Below are 16,294 nucleotides of genomic sequence, written 5' to 3' on the forward strand. Positions count from 1 at the left end.
TGGTGAGGGGTGTATGTATAGGCATTTTAAGGTTTGGGAAACTTTGCCCTTCCTGGTAGGAATGTATATCCCATACGTCACTAGCTCATGGACTTTTGTTAATTACATGAAAGAAAAGACCTTGTAAAGCTTAGGAATCGCAGGTTCCTCAGGTATCTTAGGTTCTGGAACCTCCAGAGTAGCAAGCACCTGCTGTAGGAGAAAACACAGATTCTCCATCCTAAACCTATAACCAGGTTCCACCGCCACCGGAAGTTTAGATGACACGGACATAGACCTAGAAGGGGCCTCCTCCGAAGAGTCGGAATGAGCCTCGTTATCGTATAGAGCCTCTGGATCAGCCATCGGCATGGACAAACCCTGTGCTGGGCCGCTATGATAAACCCTACGCTTGCACTTAGCATAATGTGGTAAGGCATGGATTACTTTTGAAACCGCTGATTCCAGTTGGTCCGCAAAGTCTGACGGCCAACGAAACTCTTCCGAAGGAGTAACAGTTGGACCCCTCATGTGCAATCAGAGATGAATGTAGGGAACGCACCTCCCGGGACGAAGAACCCTCAGAAGTGGACGGCTCAGTAGTACTAGACATCCGTTTACATTTAGATGTTGTAACTTTATCAAGGCATGTGGAACATAGTTGAGCAGGCTGATCTACCAGAACCTCCTCACAATAAACAAAGGAATGAGACTTTGTTAAGGAAGGAGAGCCCTCCAATGCGTCAGAGTCCTCCATCGCTTGCACGTTTGGGTCGCTAACTTTATTTCTAAAAAAAAGGCACCTTTATACCACCAATGGCCGGGGCACTCACCACCTCCTAGGACCCGGACTACAGAAACCACTACGTCTCCTGCGCCACAGATCAACAGAAAGGATAGATAGCTACACCCAGTCACATGGAATGCCTGGCAGGACTGCCCCTGCACTAGGGAAAACCGCGCTAAAAAAACCCCCTGAAAGTTCCACACATTGCCAGAGCCTCATCTCGCACATAACGCAGCATTGAAACAATAAAGAATATCATGTATAAGCCCCCCTCCCGTTCAATAATCCACCTTCCAGGAATATTAACCCTTGATTCTGTGTGACCCTGTCTTCTATGTTATCATTATTAATAAAAAATGAAACGATCTTACCAGAATCTACGCCGTGGAACAGGAACACGGCCCTTCAAGTGTGACAGGTTGGTAGCCTCGCTCCTGACATGGACTTGAGTGAAGAAAGCAGGCAGCGAAACTCGTCAACGCTGATTGCTTATGGAGCTGTTAATATGAGTCGGGATGGTTTTGCAGAAAGACTCTCCCTGCATCTCTAACTTTCACCCAGGCTCTCAATGAGGACTACTCCAGTCCCAATGTAAAAAGAGTACTACCCTCCATAAGAGACTACTCCGAAACTCCGGCACTCCTCTGCCATCCTCCTGTGACGAAAGGCAAAGAATGACTGGGGGATGAGGGAAGTGGGGGAGGTATTTAAGCCTTTGGCTGGGGTGTATTTGCCTCCTCCTGGTGGCCAGGTTCTTAATTCCCAACAGTAATGAATGAAGCCGTGGACTCTCCTCCCCTTTAGATGGAAATTCCCTTGAAAAAACTCAATGTAAATAACATTTAAAACAAGTTGCCAACACAGCTGACAATGTAAATCCTAGAAATCAGCAGGGTTTGCAATAAGTGGGTTGGGATGTCAAAGTTTTATGGTTCGAATCCTAGTAACCTTCCTTCTTCATTTATAATAGATACGAGAGGCTAAATACAAGAATTTAAAAAAAAACATTTGTATCATATTTAACTGCTGCTCTTTCATATACATGCTAAAATATGTCTGAGTGCCATGTAACCTTTACTGATTCAAATATGCCCCTATCGGCAGGACCAATGCACTACTAAGAGCTAGCTCAAGATCGACAGCTACACACATTTATCACTGGCTCATTAGATGTGTTCAGCTAGCTCTCAGCAGTGCACTGCTACTCTGAGGCAGACTTTAACTGTGTGTTTAATACATTTACAGGTCTTAAATACATTGTTATATTCAAGCAATAGTGTAACAGAGCATTTTCTTGCTGTCCTTTGGATATTCATGCGTTATATTGCAAAACATGTTTTAATTGCATTTGAAATGTACTGATAAGCATTGCTAATACTTGTATATACACTTTAATGTTAAATATCTAAAAGGCAGATAGTTACTATTCTGACCCTCTAAAGAACACTTCCACCACCCTAGCCTCCTTTTCTGTCTGTGCACCTTAATATATTAGCTTTGCAAACCCCACACCCACCTACAAGACTTTACCACATATCCTACAGGGCTCAGTTGCTTATTCTGACAGGTTATTTACATTTTTGAAACCTGTAAAGTTTCTGCATGCACACTTATTGAGAGAAACTAAAATATGCTAGCTAATTTGCAAATGAAACTACATATCCTGACTCTAAGCAATTTTCTTTGGCACACTCTATCCTAGAAGTCCAATACCAAAAACTGTTCCCTCTCCTTTCACTGTTGCCACTTTCAAGCGCAACAAATTGCAAGTTCCAAACATGAGCAGTGTATCCTTCATTCTACCATGTACATCACATATTCATTGCAACCCATGAAATCTTCTTAAATTATGTTATACACAGAGAACTCCTAGTTAAAGGGACATTAAACCCCATTTTTTTCTTTCATGATTCAGATAGATAACATTTTAAAAAAACATTCCAATTTACTTTTTTTTTTAATCTAATTTGCTTAATTCTCTTGTTATCCTGAAGAAACAGCACTGCACATGGTTGAGACAATAACATAAGGCATGTGCAGATACCAATCAGCAGCTCCTGGGCCTACCTAGGTAAACTTTTCAACAAAGGATACCATGAGAACAAAACAATTTAGGTTAAATAAATTGGCAAGTTGGGTTTCATTTGCTTTTAAAGTAACATTAAAGTGAAAAACATAGGATTCTGACAGAGCATTATATATATATATATATATATACACATATATACATACACGCACGCACACAGTATATACATATACACACAGTATATATATATATTTTTAGGATCCAAGCACTCACTTTAAGTGTGTATTGCCTGGGTGCACTCTATGGTAGATAGGTAGAAACTTCAAGGAAAGAAGAGGCACTCACAGGTCTTAGTTAACACAAATTGTATTAATAGTTCATCAATTTAATCAACGTTTCGGTCCTCACATGGACCTTTGTCAAGACTGTTTCTCAATATGAGTGTGTTTGCCTCTTCTTTCCTTGAAATATATATATATATATATATATATATATATATATATATATAAAAACATAATTTATGCTTACCTGATAAATTTATTTCTCTTGTAGTGTAGTCAGTCCACGGGTCATCCATTACTTCCTAACAGGAAGCTGCAAGAGGATCACCCAGCAGAGCTGCTATATAGCTCCTCCCCTCACATGTCATATTCAGTCATTCGACCAAAGCAGACGAGAAAGGAGAAACCATAGGGTGCAGTGGTGACTGGAGTTTAATTAAAATTTAGGTCTGCCTTAAAGACAGGGCGGGCCGTGGACTGACTACACTACAAGAGAAATAAATTTATCAGGTAAGCATAAATTATGTTTTCTCTTGTTAAGTGTAGTCAGTCCACGGGTCATCCATTACTTATGGAATACCAATACCAAAGCTAAAGTACACGGATGAAGGGAGGGACAAGGCAGGAACATTAAACAGAAGGAACCACTGCCTGAAGTACCTTTCTCCCAAAAATAGCCTCCGAAGAAGCAAAAGTGTCAAATTTGTAAAATTTTGAAAAGGTGTGAAGCGAAGACCAAGTCGCAGCCTTGCAAATCTGTTCAACAGAGGCCTCATTTTTAAAGGCCCAGGTGGAAGCCACAGCTCTAGTAGAATGAGCTATAATCCTTTCAGGAGGCTGCTGTCCAGCAGTCTCATAGGCTAAACGTATTATGCTACGAAGCCAGAAAGAGAGAGAGGTAGCCGAAGCCTTTTGACCTCTTCTCTGTCCAGAGTAAACGACAAACAGGGAAGAAGTTTGACGAAAATCTTTAGTTGCCTGCAAATAGAACTTCAGGGCACGGACTACGTCCAAATGATGCAAAAGTCGTTCCTTCTTTGAAGAAGGGTTAGGACACAGTGACGGAACAACAATCTCTTGATTGATATTCCTGTTAGTAACTACCTTAGGTAAGAACCCAGGTTTAGTACGCAGAACTACCTTGTCTGAATGAAAAATCAGATAAGGAGAATCACAATGTAAGGCAGATAACTCAGAGACTCTTCGAGCTGAGGAAATAGCCATCAAAAACAAAACCTTCCAGGATAACAGCTTGATATCAATGGAATGAAGGGGTTCAAATGGAACGCCTTGAAGAACATTAAGAACTAAGTTTAAGCTCCACGGCGGAGCAACAGTCTTAAACACAGGCTTAATCCTAGTTAGAGCCTGACAAAAAGCCTGAACGTCTGGAAATTCAGTCAGACGTTTGTGTAGAAGAATAGACAGAGCAGAAATCGGTCCCTTTAACGAACTAGCAGATAAGCCCTTTTCTAAACCCTCTTGTAGAAAGGACAATATCCTAGGAATCCTAACCTTACTCCATGAGTAACTCTTGGATTCGCACCAATATAAATATTTACGCCATATCTTATGGTAAATTTTTCTGGTAACAGGCTTCCTAGCCTGTATTAAGGTATCAATAACCGACTCCGAGAAGCCACGCTTTGATAGAATCAAGCGTTCAATCTCCATGCAGTCAGCCTCAGAGAAATTAGATTTGGATGTTTGAAAGGACCCTGAATTAGAAGGTCCTGTCTCAGAGGCAGAGACCACGGTGGACAGGACGACATGTCCACTAGATCTGCATACCAGGTCCTGCGTGGCCACGTAGGCGCTATCAGAATCACCGAAGCTCTCTCCTGTTTGATCTTGGCAATCAAACGAGGAAGCATCGGGAATGGTGGAAACACATAAGCCATGTTGAAGACCCAAGGGGCTGTCAGAGAATCTATCAGCACCGCTCCCGGGTCCCTGGACCTGGATCCGTAACAAGGAAGCTTGGCGTTCTGGTGAGACGCCATGAGATCCAGATCTGGTTTGCCCCAACGATGAATCAGTTGAGCAAAGACCTCCGGATGAAGTTCCCACTCCCCCGGATGAAAAGTCTGGCGACTTAGAAAATCCGCCTCCCAGTTCTCTACGCCTGGGATGTAAATCGCCGACAGGTGGCAAGAGTGAGACTCTGCCCAGCGAATTATCTTTGAGACTTCCAACATCGCTAGGGAACTTCTGGTTCCCCCTTGATGGTTGATGTAAGCCACAGTCGTGATGTTGTCCGACTGAAATCTGATGAACCTCAGAGTTGCTAACTGAGGCCAAGCTAGGAGAGCATTGAATATTGCTCTTAATTCCAGAATATTTATTGGGAGGGGTTTCCCCTCCTGAGTCCATAATCCCTGAGCTTTCAGGGAGTTCCAGACTGCGCCCCAGCCTAGAAGGTCATCCCCTTGGACAGATGTGGCCGAGAGAGCCACCATAGAAGAGAATCTCTGGTCTCTTGATCCAGACTTAGTAGGGGGGACAAATCTGAGTAATCCCCGTTCCACTGACTTAGCATGCACAATTGCAGCGGTCTGAGATGCAGGCGCGCAAATGGTACTATGTCCATTGCCGCTACCATTAAGCCGATTACTTCCATGCACTGAGCTACTGACGGGTGTGGAATGGAATGAAGGACACGGCAAGCATTTAGAAGTTTTGATAACCTGGCCTCTGTCAGGTAAATTTTCATCTCTACAGAATCTATAAGAGTCCCTAGAAAGGGAACTCTTGTAAGTGGTAATAGAGAACTCTTTTCCACGTTCACCTTCCACCCATGCGACCTCAGAAATGCCAGAACTATCTCTGTATGAGACTTGGCAGTTTGAAAACTTGACGCTTGTATCAGAATGTCGTCTAGGTACGGAGTCACCGCTATGCCTCGCGGCCTTAGTACCGCCAGAAGTGAGCCCAGAACTTTTGTAAAGATTCTTGGAGCCGTAGCTAATCCGAAGGGAAGAGCTACAAACTGGTAATGCCCGTCTAGGAAAGCAAATCTTAGGTACCGATAATGATCCTTGTGAATCGGTATGTGAAGGTAGGCATCCTTTAAGTCCACTGTGGTCATGTACTGACCCTCTTGGATCATGGGAAGGATGGTTCGAATAGTTTCCATTTTGAATGATGGAACTCTTAGAAATTTGTTTAGGATCTTTAAGTCCAAGATTGGTCTGAAGGTTCCCTCTTTCTTGGGAACCACAAATAGATTTGAATAGAATCCCTGCCCGTGTTCCGTCCGCGGAACTGGGTGGATCACCCCCATTAGTAAAAGGTCTTGTACACAGCGTAGAAACGCCTCTTTCTTTATTTGGTTTGCTGATAACCTTGAAAGATGAAATCTCCCTCGTGGAGGAGAAGTTTTGAAGTCCAGGAGATATCCCTGAGATATGATCTCCAACGCCCAGGGATCCTGGACATCTCTTGCCCAAGCCTGGGCGAAGAGCTAAAGTCTGCCCCCCACTAGATCCGTTTCCGGATAGGGGGCCCTCTCTTCATGCTGTCTTGGGGGCAGCAGCAGGTTTCTTGGCCTGCTTGCCCTTGTTCCAGGACTGGTTAACTTTCCAGCCCTGCCTGTAACGAGCAACAGCTCCTTCCTGTTTTGGAGCGGAGGAAGTTGATGCTGCTCCAGCCTTGAAGTTACGAAAGGCACGAAAATTAGACTGTTTGGCCTTTGATTTGGCCCTGTCCTGAGGTAGAGCATGGCCCTTACCTCCCGTAATGTCAGCTATAATTTCTTTCAAGCCGGGCCTGAATAAGGTCTGCCCTTTTAAAGGAATATTAAGCAATTTAGATTTAGAAGTCACGTCAGCTGACCAGGATTTAAGCCATAGCGCTCTGCGCGCTTGGATGGCGAATCCGGAGTTCTTAGCCGTAAGTTTAGTTAAATGTACGACGGCATCAGAAACAAATGCGTTAGCTAGCTTAAGTGCTTTAAGCTTGTTCATAATTTCATCCAATGGAGCTGTGCGAATGGCCTCTTCCAGAGACTCAAACCAGAATGCCGCCGCAGCAGTGACAGGCGCAATGCATGCAAGGGGCTGTAAGATAAAACCTTGTTGAACAAACATTTTCTTAAGGTAACCCTCTAATTTCTTATCCATTGGATCTGAAAAAGCACAACTATCCTCCACCGGGATAGTGGTACGCTTAGCTAAAGTAGAAACTGCTCCCTCCACCTTAGGGACCGTCTGCCATAAGTCTCGTGTGGTGGCGTCTATAGGAAACATTTTCCTAAATATGGGAGGAGGGGAAAAGGGCACACCAGGTCTATCCCACTCCTTGCTAATAATCTCTGTAAGCCTTTTAGGTATAGGAAACACGTCAGTACACACCGGTACCGCATAGTATTTATCCAACCTACATAATTTTTCTGGAATTGCAACCGTGTTACAATCATTCAGAGCCGCTAATACCTCCCCTAGCAATATGCGGAGGTTCTCAAGCTTAAATTTAAAATTAGAAATCTCTGAATCCAGTCTCCCTGGATCAGATCCGTCACCCACAGAATGAAGCTCTCCGTCTTAACGTTCTGCTAACTGTGACGCAGTATCTGACATGGCTCTCACCTCATCCGCGCGCTCTGTCCTTAACCCAGAGCTATGGCGCTTGCCTCTTAATTCTGGCAATTTAGATAATACTTCTGTCATAACAGTAGCCATGTCTTGCAAAGTGATTTGTAAGGGCCTCCCTGATGTACTTGGCGCCACAAAATCACGCACCTCCTGAGCGGGAGGCGAAGGTACTGACACGTGAGGGGAGTTAGTCGGCATAACTTCCCCCTCGTTGTCTGGTGATAATTTCTTTACATGTAAAGATTGACTTTTATTTAAAGTAGCATCAATGCAATTAGTACATAAATTTCTATTGGGCTCCACATTGGCCTTTAAACATAGTGAACAAAGAGATTCATCTGTGTCAGACATGTTTAAACAGACTAGCAATGAGACTAGCAAGCTTGGAAATACTTTTCTACATAAATTTACAAGCAATATAAAAAACGCTACTGTGCCTTTAAGAAGCACAAAGAGCTGTCACAGTTGAAATAACAATGAACCAAAATAGTTATAGCAACCAATTTTTCACAGTAAATGTATTAAGTTAGCAAAGGATTGCACCCACCAGCAAATGGATGATTAACCCCTTAATACCCAAAAACGGATTAACAATTTAATAATTAACGTTTTTCTCACAGTCAAAACACACTGTCACAGGTCAGCTGTGACTGATTACCTCCCTCAAAATTAATTTTGAAGACCCCTGAGCTCTCTAGAGACGATCAGGATCATGGAGGATGAAGTAGACAGATTGTGACTGAATTTTTACTGCGCAAAAAAGCGCTAAAATAGGCCCCTCCCACTCATATTACAACAGTGGGGAAGCTCAGAAAACTGTTTCTATGCAGAAAACAAGATGGCCATGTGGTAAAAATCATGCCCCAATAAGTTTTATCACCAAGTACCTCACAAAAAACGATTAACATGCCAGTAAACGTTTTAAACATACATTTGAAAAGTTATGAATTGTTATTAATAAGCCTGCTACCAGTCGCTTTTACTGCAGTTAAGGCTCATACATTATTTCAGTATTAACAGTATTTTCAGAGTCAATTCCATTCCTTAGAAAAATACATTCAGTGTACACACACTCATCAGCCTAATACCAGTCGCTATCACTGCATTTAAGGCTGAACTTACTTTACATTGGTATCAGCAGTATTTCCTCAGTCAATTCCATTCCTCAGAAAAATAATTTACTGCACATACCTCTTTTGCAGGGGGGCCCTGCATGCTATTCCCCTTCTCTGAAGTTACCTCACTCCTCAGATGAGAACAGCCAGTGGATCTTAGTTACGTCTGCTAAGATCATAGAAAACGCAGGCAGATTCTTCTTCTAATGCTGCCTGAGAATAAACAGCACACTCCGGTGCCATTTAAAATAACAAACTTTTGATTGTAGAAATAAACTAAGTTAAAAAAACACCACAGACCTCTCACAGCGACCTATCTTAGTTAGGCTGCAAGAGAATGACTGAATATGACATGTGAGGGGAGGAGCTATATAGCAGCTCTGCTGGGTGATCCTCTTGCAGCTTCCTGTTAGGAAGAGATATATTCCATAAGTAATGGATGACCCGTGGACTGACTACACTTAACAAGAGAAATTATTATTTTTTTATTATAAAAACACTTCCAATTTACTTCAGTTATCAAATTTACTTAGTGTTTGGTATTGAAAGTATATATAGTTTACCAAAGCAAGTCATTGAAGCATTATATGTCAGCAGAGTCTGTAAAAATGTAATACATATAGTACTCAAGACAAACAATCCTGAGACTACCTTGGGTATGCTCTTCAATAAAGCATACAAAGACACCAAATTTGATAATAAAAGTAATAAAATAAAACTAGATTTTAATTTTAAATCTGCATTCTCTAAGTAAATCAGTAAAATTAAGTCAACATTTTACTTTCGTGTCCCTTTAATGTTGAAAAGTATTTATTACATTCTCTTACTTATTTTCTTAATAATTCTTCAACCATAGTTGTGTAACGATTCATCCAAACTTTGCCTAATTTGGAACCTTAGAATGTAAAAAAGGGTTATACCTTCTATGCAAGGCTATGTAAGAATGTTTAAGATTTTGAAACACAAACACTTGAATTATCAGAGAAATAAAGTCTGTACTTACCACGACAGGTTCTACCAACATTCTGCAAAAGGTGCCTATTCGAACATTTCGGCACTCTATGATGATGCTCTCACAGGTATTTGGAGAAATTACTGGTGTCACGTCACAATGAATTTCTAAGGAGGAAACTTTACGACGCTTGACTGGCGTACTTGCTACAGCATTGCCGAACTGGTAACGAGATATCAAGTATTAGTACTAAAGAAAAAAAGGACATTAAAATAAAAAAATAAATACATTTGAAACAAAGTTTACAAAAGAAATCTCAAACAAGTATAATTTTACAAATAAGACGTGTGTGTGTATGTATATGTGTGTATGTAAGTATATATATATATATATATATATACACATACACACAGATATATACACACACAAACCCTCTGATGAAGTAAACCGAGTGTTCATGAAACGCGTAAGAGACCGCCCACTAAGTGATGTCACTTCCGGTTTGGCGAGATCACACAAAAAAAAGAAAGTTTAAAAGACTTAGCAGGACTTTTGTGAGTATCTCCAACCGGACCTTACAGTTTTTTTTACAGAAGTGCCTCACCAAAGCCAAGTTTATTGAACTTTCACTGGCTACACGAACTGAGCATTATTAAACTACTTAATTAGCAAACGTCAAATATTCTCAATTGTGAAATATTTTACTCTGAGACATTTTGTTTTATCTTGAACTATGCACATGTGAAAGCCTGGATCTTTACACCGTAGTGCATAGATTTATTCAACAATAAATTTACTTTTATACCAGTATTAAGACTGGAGAGTCATTTGTTTTCCTATGACAAAACAAAAACCAACTGTATAACTCTGATTGGGAGACACAATCTCATCACCATTTCTATACCATACTACAAGAGGTGGAAGCAGAAAATAAATACGCATCTTTAACACAGATAGGGAAACATATCCCCTCCGTGAACATCACATACCTCCCTACCACAAGGTGAGCAAGTTTTTTGCATTTCACAAACTATCACCTTTGTGTGTACAAAACATAATTTATGTAAGAACTTACCTGATAGTGGCAAGAGTCCATGAGCTAGTGACGTATGGGATATACTTTCCTACCAGGATGGGGCAAAGTTTCCCAAACCTCAAAATGCCTATAAATACACCTCCCACCTCACTCATACCTCAGTTTAACGTATAGTCAAGTACTGAGGTGTAAAAAAAGAAGTAAAAAGCATACAAAACAAACTTGAAAAAACATAATTTATGCTTACCTGATAAATTCCTTTCTCCTGTAGTGTAGTCAGTCCACGGGTCATCCATTACTTTTGGGATTATATCTCCTCCCTAACAGGAAGTGCAAGAGGATCACCCAAGCAGAGCTGCTATATAGCTCCTCCCCTCTACGTCATACCCAGTCATTCGACCAAAACCAAACGAGAAAGGAGAAACTATAGGGTGCAGTGGTGACTGGAGTTTAATTTAAAATTTAGACCTGCCGTAAAAACAGGGCGGGCCGTGGACTGACTACACTACAGGAGAAAGGAATTTATCAGGTAAGCATAAATTATGTTTTTTCCTGTTAAGTGTAGTCAGTCCACGGGTCATCCATTACTTATGGGATACCAATACCAAAGCTAAAAGTACACGGATGACGGGAGGGACAGGCAGGACCTTTACACGGAAGGAACCACTGCCTGAAGAACCTTTCTCCCAAAAACAGCCTCCGAAGAAGCAAAAAGTGTCAAATTTGTAAAATTTGGAAAAGGTGTGAAGTGAAGACCAAGTTGCAGCCTTGCAAATCTGTTCAACAGAGGCCTCATTTTTAAAGGCCCAAGTGGAAGCCACAGCTCTGGTAGAATGAGCTGTAATTCTTTCCGGAGGCTGCTGTCCAGCAGTCTCATAAGCTAAACGTATTATGCTACGAAGCCAGAAGGAGAGAGAGGTAGGCGAAGCCTTTTGACCTCTCCTCTGTCCCGAATAAACGACAAACAGGGAAGAAGTTTGTCGAAAATCTTTAGTTGCCTGTAAATAGAATTTCAGGGCCCGGACAACGTCCAGATTGTGTAGAAGTCGTTCCTTCTTTGAGGAAGGATTAGGGCACAATGAAGGAACAACAATCTCTTGATTGATATTCTTGTTAGTGACTACCTTAGGTAAGAACCCAGGTTTAGTACGCAGAACTACCTTGTCTGAATGAAAAATCAGATAAGGGGAATCACAATGTAAGGCTGATAACTCAGAGACTCTTCGAGCCGAGGAAATAGCCATTAGGAACAGAACTTTCCAAGATAACAGCTTGATATCAATGGAATGAAGGGGTTCAAACAGAACACCCTGTAAAACATTAAGAACTAAGTTTAAGCTCCATGGCGGAGCAACAGTTTTAAACACAGGCTTAATCCTGGCCAAAGCCTGACAAAAAGCCTGAACGTCTGGAACTTCTGACAGACGCTTGTGCAAAAGAATGGACAGAGCTGAGATCTGTCCCTTTAACGAACTAGCAGATAAACCCTTTTCTAAGCCTTCTTGTAGAAAAGACAATATCCTAGGAATCCTAACCTTACTCCATGAGTAACTCTTGGATTCGCACCAATGTAAGTATTTACGCCATATTTTATGGTAAATTTTCCTGGTAACAGGTTTCCTAGCCTGTATTAAGGTATCAATCACTGACTCCGAGAATCCACGCTTTGATAGAATCAAGCGTTCAATCTCCATGCAGTCAGCCTCAGAGAAATTAGATTTGGATGTTTGAAAGGACCCTGAACCAGAAGGTCCTGTCTCAGAGGCAGAGACCATGGTGGACAGGACGACATGTCCACTAGATCTGCATACCAGGTCCTGCGTGGCCACGCAGGCGCTATTAGAATCACCGATGCTCTCTCCTGCTTGATCCTGGCAATCAGACGAGGGAGTATCGGGAAGGGTGGAAACACATAAGCCATGTTGAAGACCCAAGGTGCTGTCAGAGCATCTATCAGAACCGCTTCCGGCTCCCTGGATCTTGATCCGTAACAAGGAAGCTTGGCGTTCTGGCGAGACGCCATGAGATCCAGATCTGGTTTGCCCCAACGCCGAAGCAGTTGTGCAAATACCTCCGGGTGAAGTTCCCACTCCCCCGGATGAAAAGTCTGGCGACTTAGGAAATCCGCCTCCCAGTTCTCCACGCCTGGGATGTGGATCGCTGACCGGTGGCAAGAGTGAGACTCTGCCCAGCGAATTATCTTTGAGACTTCCATCATCGCTAGGGAACTCCTTGTCCCTCCCTGATGGTTGATGTAAGCCACAGTCGTGATGTTGTCCGACTGGAACCTGATGAACCTCAGAGTTGCTAGCTGAGGCCAAGCCAGAAGAGCATTGAGAACTGCTCTCAATTCCAGAATGTTTATTGGAAGGAGACTCTCCTCCTGAGTCCATGATCCCTGAGCCTTCAGGGAATTCCAGACAGCGCCCCAACCTAGTAGGCTGGCGTCTGTTGTTACAATTGTCCAGTCTGGCCTGCTGAAGGGCATCCCCCTGGACAGATGTGGCCGAGAAAGCCACTATAGAAGAGAATCTCTGGTCTCTTGATCCAGATTCAGCATAGGGGACAAATCTGAGTAATCCCCATTCCACTGACTTAGCATGCACAATTGTAGTGGTCTGAGATGCAGGCGTGCAAAAGGTACTATGTCCATTGCCGCTACCATTAAGCCGATTACCTCCATGCATTGAGCCACTGACGGGTGTTGAATGGAATGAAGGACACGGCAAGCATTTAGAAGTTTTGTTAACCTGTCTTCTGTCAGGTAAATTTTCATTTCTACAGAATCTATAAGAGTCCCCAAGAAAGGAACTCTTGTGAGTGGCCTTAGAGAACTCTTTTCTACGTTCACCTTCCACCCATGCGACCTTAGAAATGCCAGAACCAACTCTGTATGAGACTTGGCAGTCTGGAAACTTGACGCTTGTATCAGAATGTCGTCTAGGTACGGAGCTACCGAAATTCCTCGTGGTCTTAGTACCGCCAGAAGAGAGCCCAGAACCTTTGTAAAGATTCTTGGAGCCGTGGCTAACCCGAAGGGAAGAGCTACAAACTGGTAATGCCTGTCTAGGAAGGCAAACCTTAGGTACCGATAATGATCCTTGTGAATCGGTATGTGGAGGTAGGCATCCTTTAAATCCACTGTGGTCATGTATTGACCCCTTTGGATCATAGGTAAGATTGTTCGAATAGTCTCCATTTTGAACGATGGAACTCTTAGGAATTTGTTTAGGATCTTTAAGTCCAAAATTGGTCTGAAGGTTCCCTCTTTCTTGGGAACCACAAACAGATTTGAGTAAAACCCTTGTCCGTGTTCCGACCGCGGAACTGGATGGATCACTCCCATTAGTAAAAGGTCTTGTACACAGCGTAGAAACTCTTCTCTCTTTATCTGGTTTGCTGACAGCCTTGAAAGATGAAATCTCCCTTTTGGAGGAGAAGCTTTGAAGTCCAGAAGATATCCCTGAGATATGATCTCTAAAGCCCAGGGATCCTGGACATCTCTTGCCCAAGCCTGGGCGAAGAGAGAAAGTCTGCCCCCCACTAGATCCGTTTCCGGATCGGGGGCCCTCACTTCATGCTGTCTTAGGGGCAGCAGCAGGCTTTCTGGCCTGCTTGCCCTTGTTCCAGGACTGGTTAGGTTTCCAGCCCTGTCTGTAGCGAGCAACAGTACCTTCCTGCTTTGGAGCTGAGGAAGTTGATGCTGCTCCTGCCTTGAAGTTACGAAAGGCACGAAAATTAGACTGTCTAGCCCTTGGTTTGACTCTGTCTTGAGGCAGGGCATGACCCTTACCTCCAGTAATGTCAGCGATAATTTCTTTCAAACCGGGCCCGAATAATGTCTGCCCTTTGAAAGGTATGTTAAGCAATTTAGATTTAGAGGTAACATCGGCTGACCAAGATTCAAGCCACAGTGCTCTGCGCGCTTGAATGGCGAATCCTGAATTCTTAGCCGTAAGTTTAATTAAGTGTACTACGGCATCGGAAATAAATGAATTGGCTAGCTTAAGTACTCTAAGCTTGTCTGTAATTTCATCCAATGTAACTGAGTTAATGGTCTCTTCCAGAGACTCAAACCAAAATGCCGCCGCAGCCGTGACAGGCGCAATGCATGCAAGGGGTTGTAATATAAAACCTTGTTGAACAAACATTTTCTTAAGGTAACCCTCTAACTTTTTATCCATTGGATCTGAAAAAGCACAGCTATCCTCCACCGGGATAGTGGTGCGCTTAGCTAGAGTAGAAACTGCTCCCTCCACCTTAGGGACCGTCTGCCATAAGTCCCGTGTGGTGGCGTCTATTGGAAACATTTTTCTAAATATAGGAGGGGGTGAAAAGGGCACACCGGGTCTATCCCACTCCTTGTTAATAATTTCTGTAAGCCTCTTAGGTATAGGAAAAACATCAGTACACACCGGTACCACATAGTATCTATCCAGCCTACACATTTTCTCTGGAATTGCAACCGTGTTACAATCATTCAGAGCCGCTAATACCTCCCCTAGCAATACACGGAGGTTCTCAAGCTTAAATTTAAAATTTGAAATGTCTGAGTCCAGTTTACTTGGATCAGATCCGTCACCCACAGAATGAAGCTCTCCGTCCTCATGTTCTGCATATTGTGACGCAGTATCAGACATGGCTCTAATATTATCAGCGCACTCTGTTCTCACCCCAGAGTGGTCGCGTTTACCCCTAATTTCTGGCAATTTAGATAATACTTCAGTCATAACATTAGCAATGTCTTGCAAAGTGATTTGTATGGGCCGCCCTATTGTACTTGGCGCCACAATATCACGCACCTCCCGAGCGGGAGACGCAGGTACTGACACGTGAGGAGAGTTAGTCGGCATAACTTCCCCCTCGTTGTCTGGTGAAATTTTCTTTACATGTATACTTTTATTTAAAGTAGCATCAATGCAATTAGTACACAAATTTCTATTGGGCTCCACAATGGCCTTTAAACATATTGCACAAAGAGTTTCCTCTGTGTCAGACATGTTTAACAGACTAGCAATGAAACTAGCAAGCTTGGCAAAAACTTTTGAAATAAATTTTCAAGCAATATAAAAAATGTTACTGTGTCTTTAAGAAACACTAATAAACTGTCACAGTAGAATTACAATGAACCAAATTTGTTATAGCAACCAAATTTTCACAATAAATGCAATAATTTAGCAAAGGATTGCACCCACCAGCAAATGGATGATTAACCCCTTAATACCCAAAAACGGATAACAGATATAAAACGTTTTATCACAGTCAAAAGCACAGTCTCACAGGTCTGCTGTGAGTGATTACCTCCCTCAAAACTAGTTTTGGAGACCCCTGGGCTCTGTAGAGACGTCCTGGATCATGGAGGAAGGAATAGGAAGACTGTGAGTGAATTCTTACTGCGCAAGAAAGCGCCAAAATAGGCCCCTCCCACTCATATTATAGCAGTGGGGAAGCTCAGCAAACTGAATTTATTCATAAATAACGACAGCCATGTGGAAAAATAATACCCAAAAATCTTTATCACCAAGT

The 16,294-nt window shown here is 42.6% G+C and overlaps 1 protein-coding gene across 1 annotated transcript in view; it reads right to left on the bottom strand.

Annotated features, from left to right (window-relative positions):
- LOC128643563 (sentrin-specific protease 6-like) overlaps positions 1-16,294 on the bottom strand; it is a gene marked incomplete at both ends in the record, with an annotated part of 114,902 nt that overhangs the window by 65,034 nt on the left and 33,574 nt on the right. Inside the window, one exon of the mRNA XM_053696405.1 lies at positions 9,784-9,954. Within this exon, the coding sequence (XP_053552380.1) occupies positions 9,784-9,954 (171 nt within the window). The remainder of the gene's footprint in view (positions 1-9,783; positions 9,955-16,294) is intronic.

Source organism: Bombina bombina, unplaced genomic scaffold, assembly GCF_027579735.1.
Source record: "Bombina bombina isolate aBomBom1 unplaced genomic scaffold, aBomBom1.pri scaffold_965, whole genome shotgun sequence".
NCBI classification, from domain to species: Eukaryota; Metazoa; Chordata; class Amphibia; order Anura; family Bombinatoridae; genus Bombina; species Bombina bombina.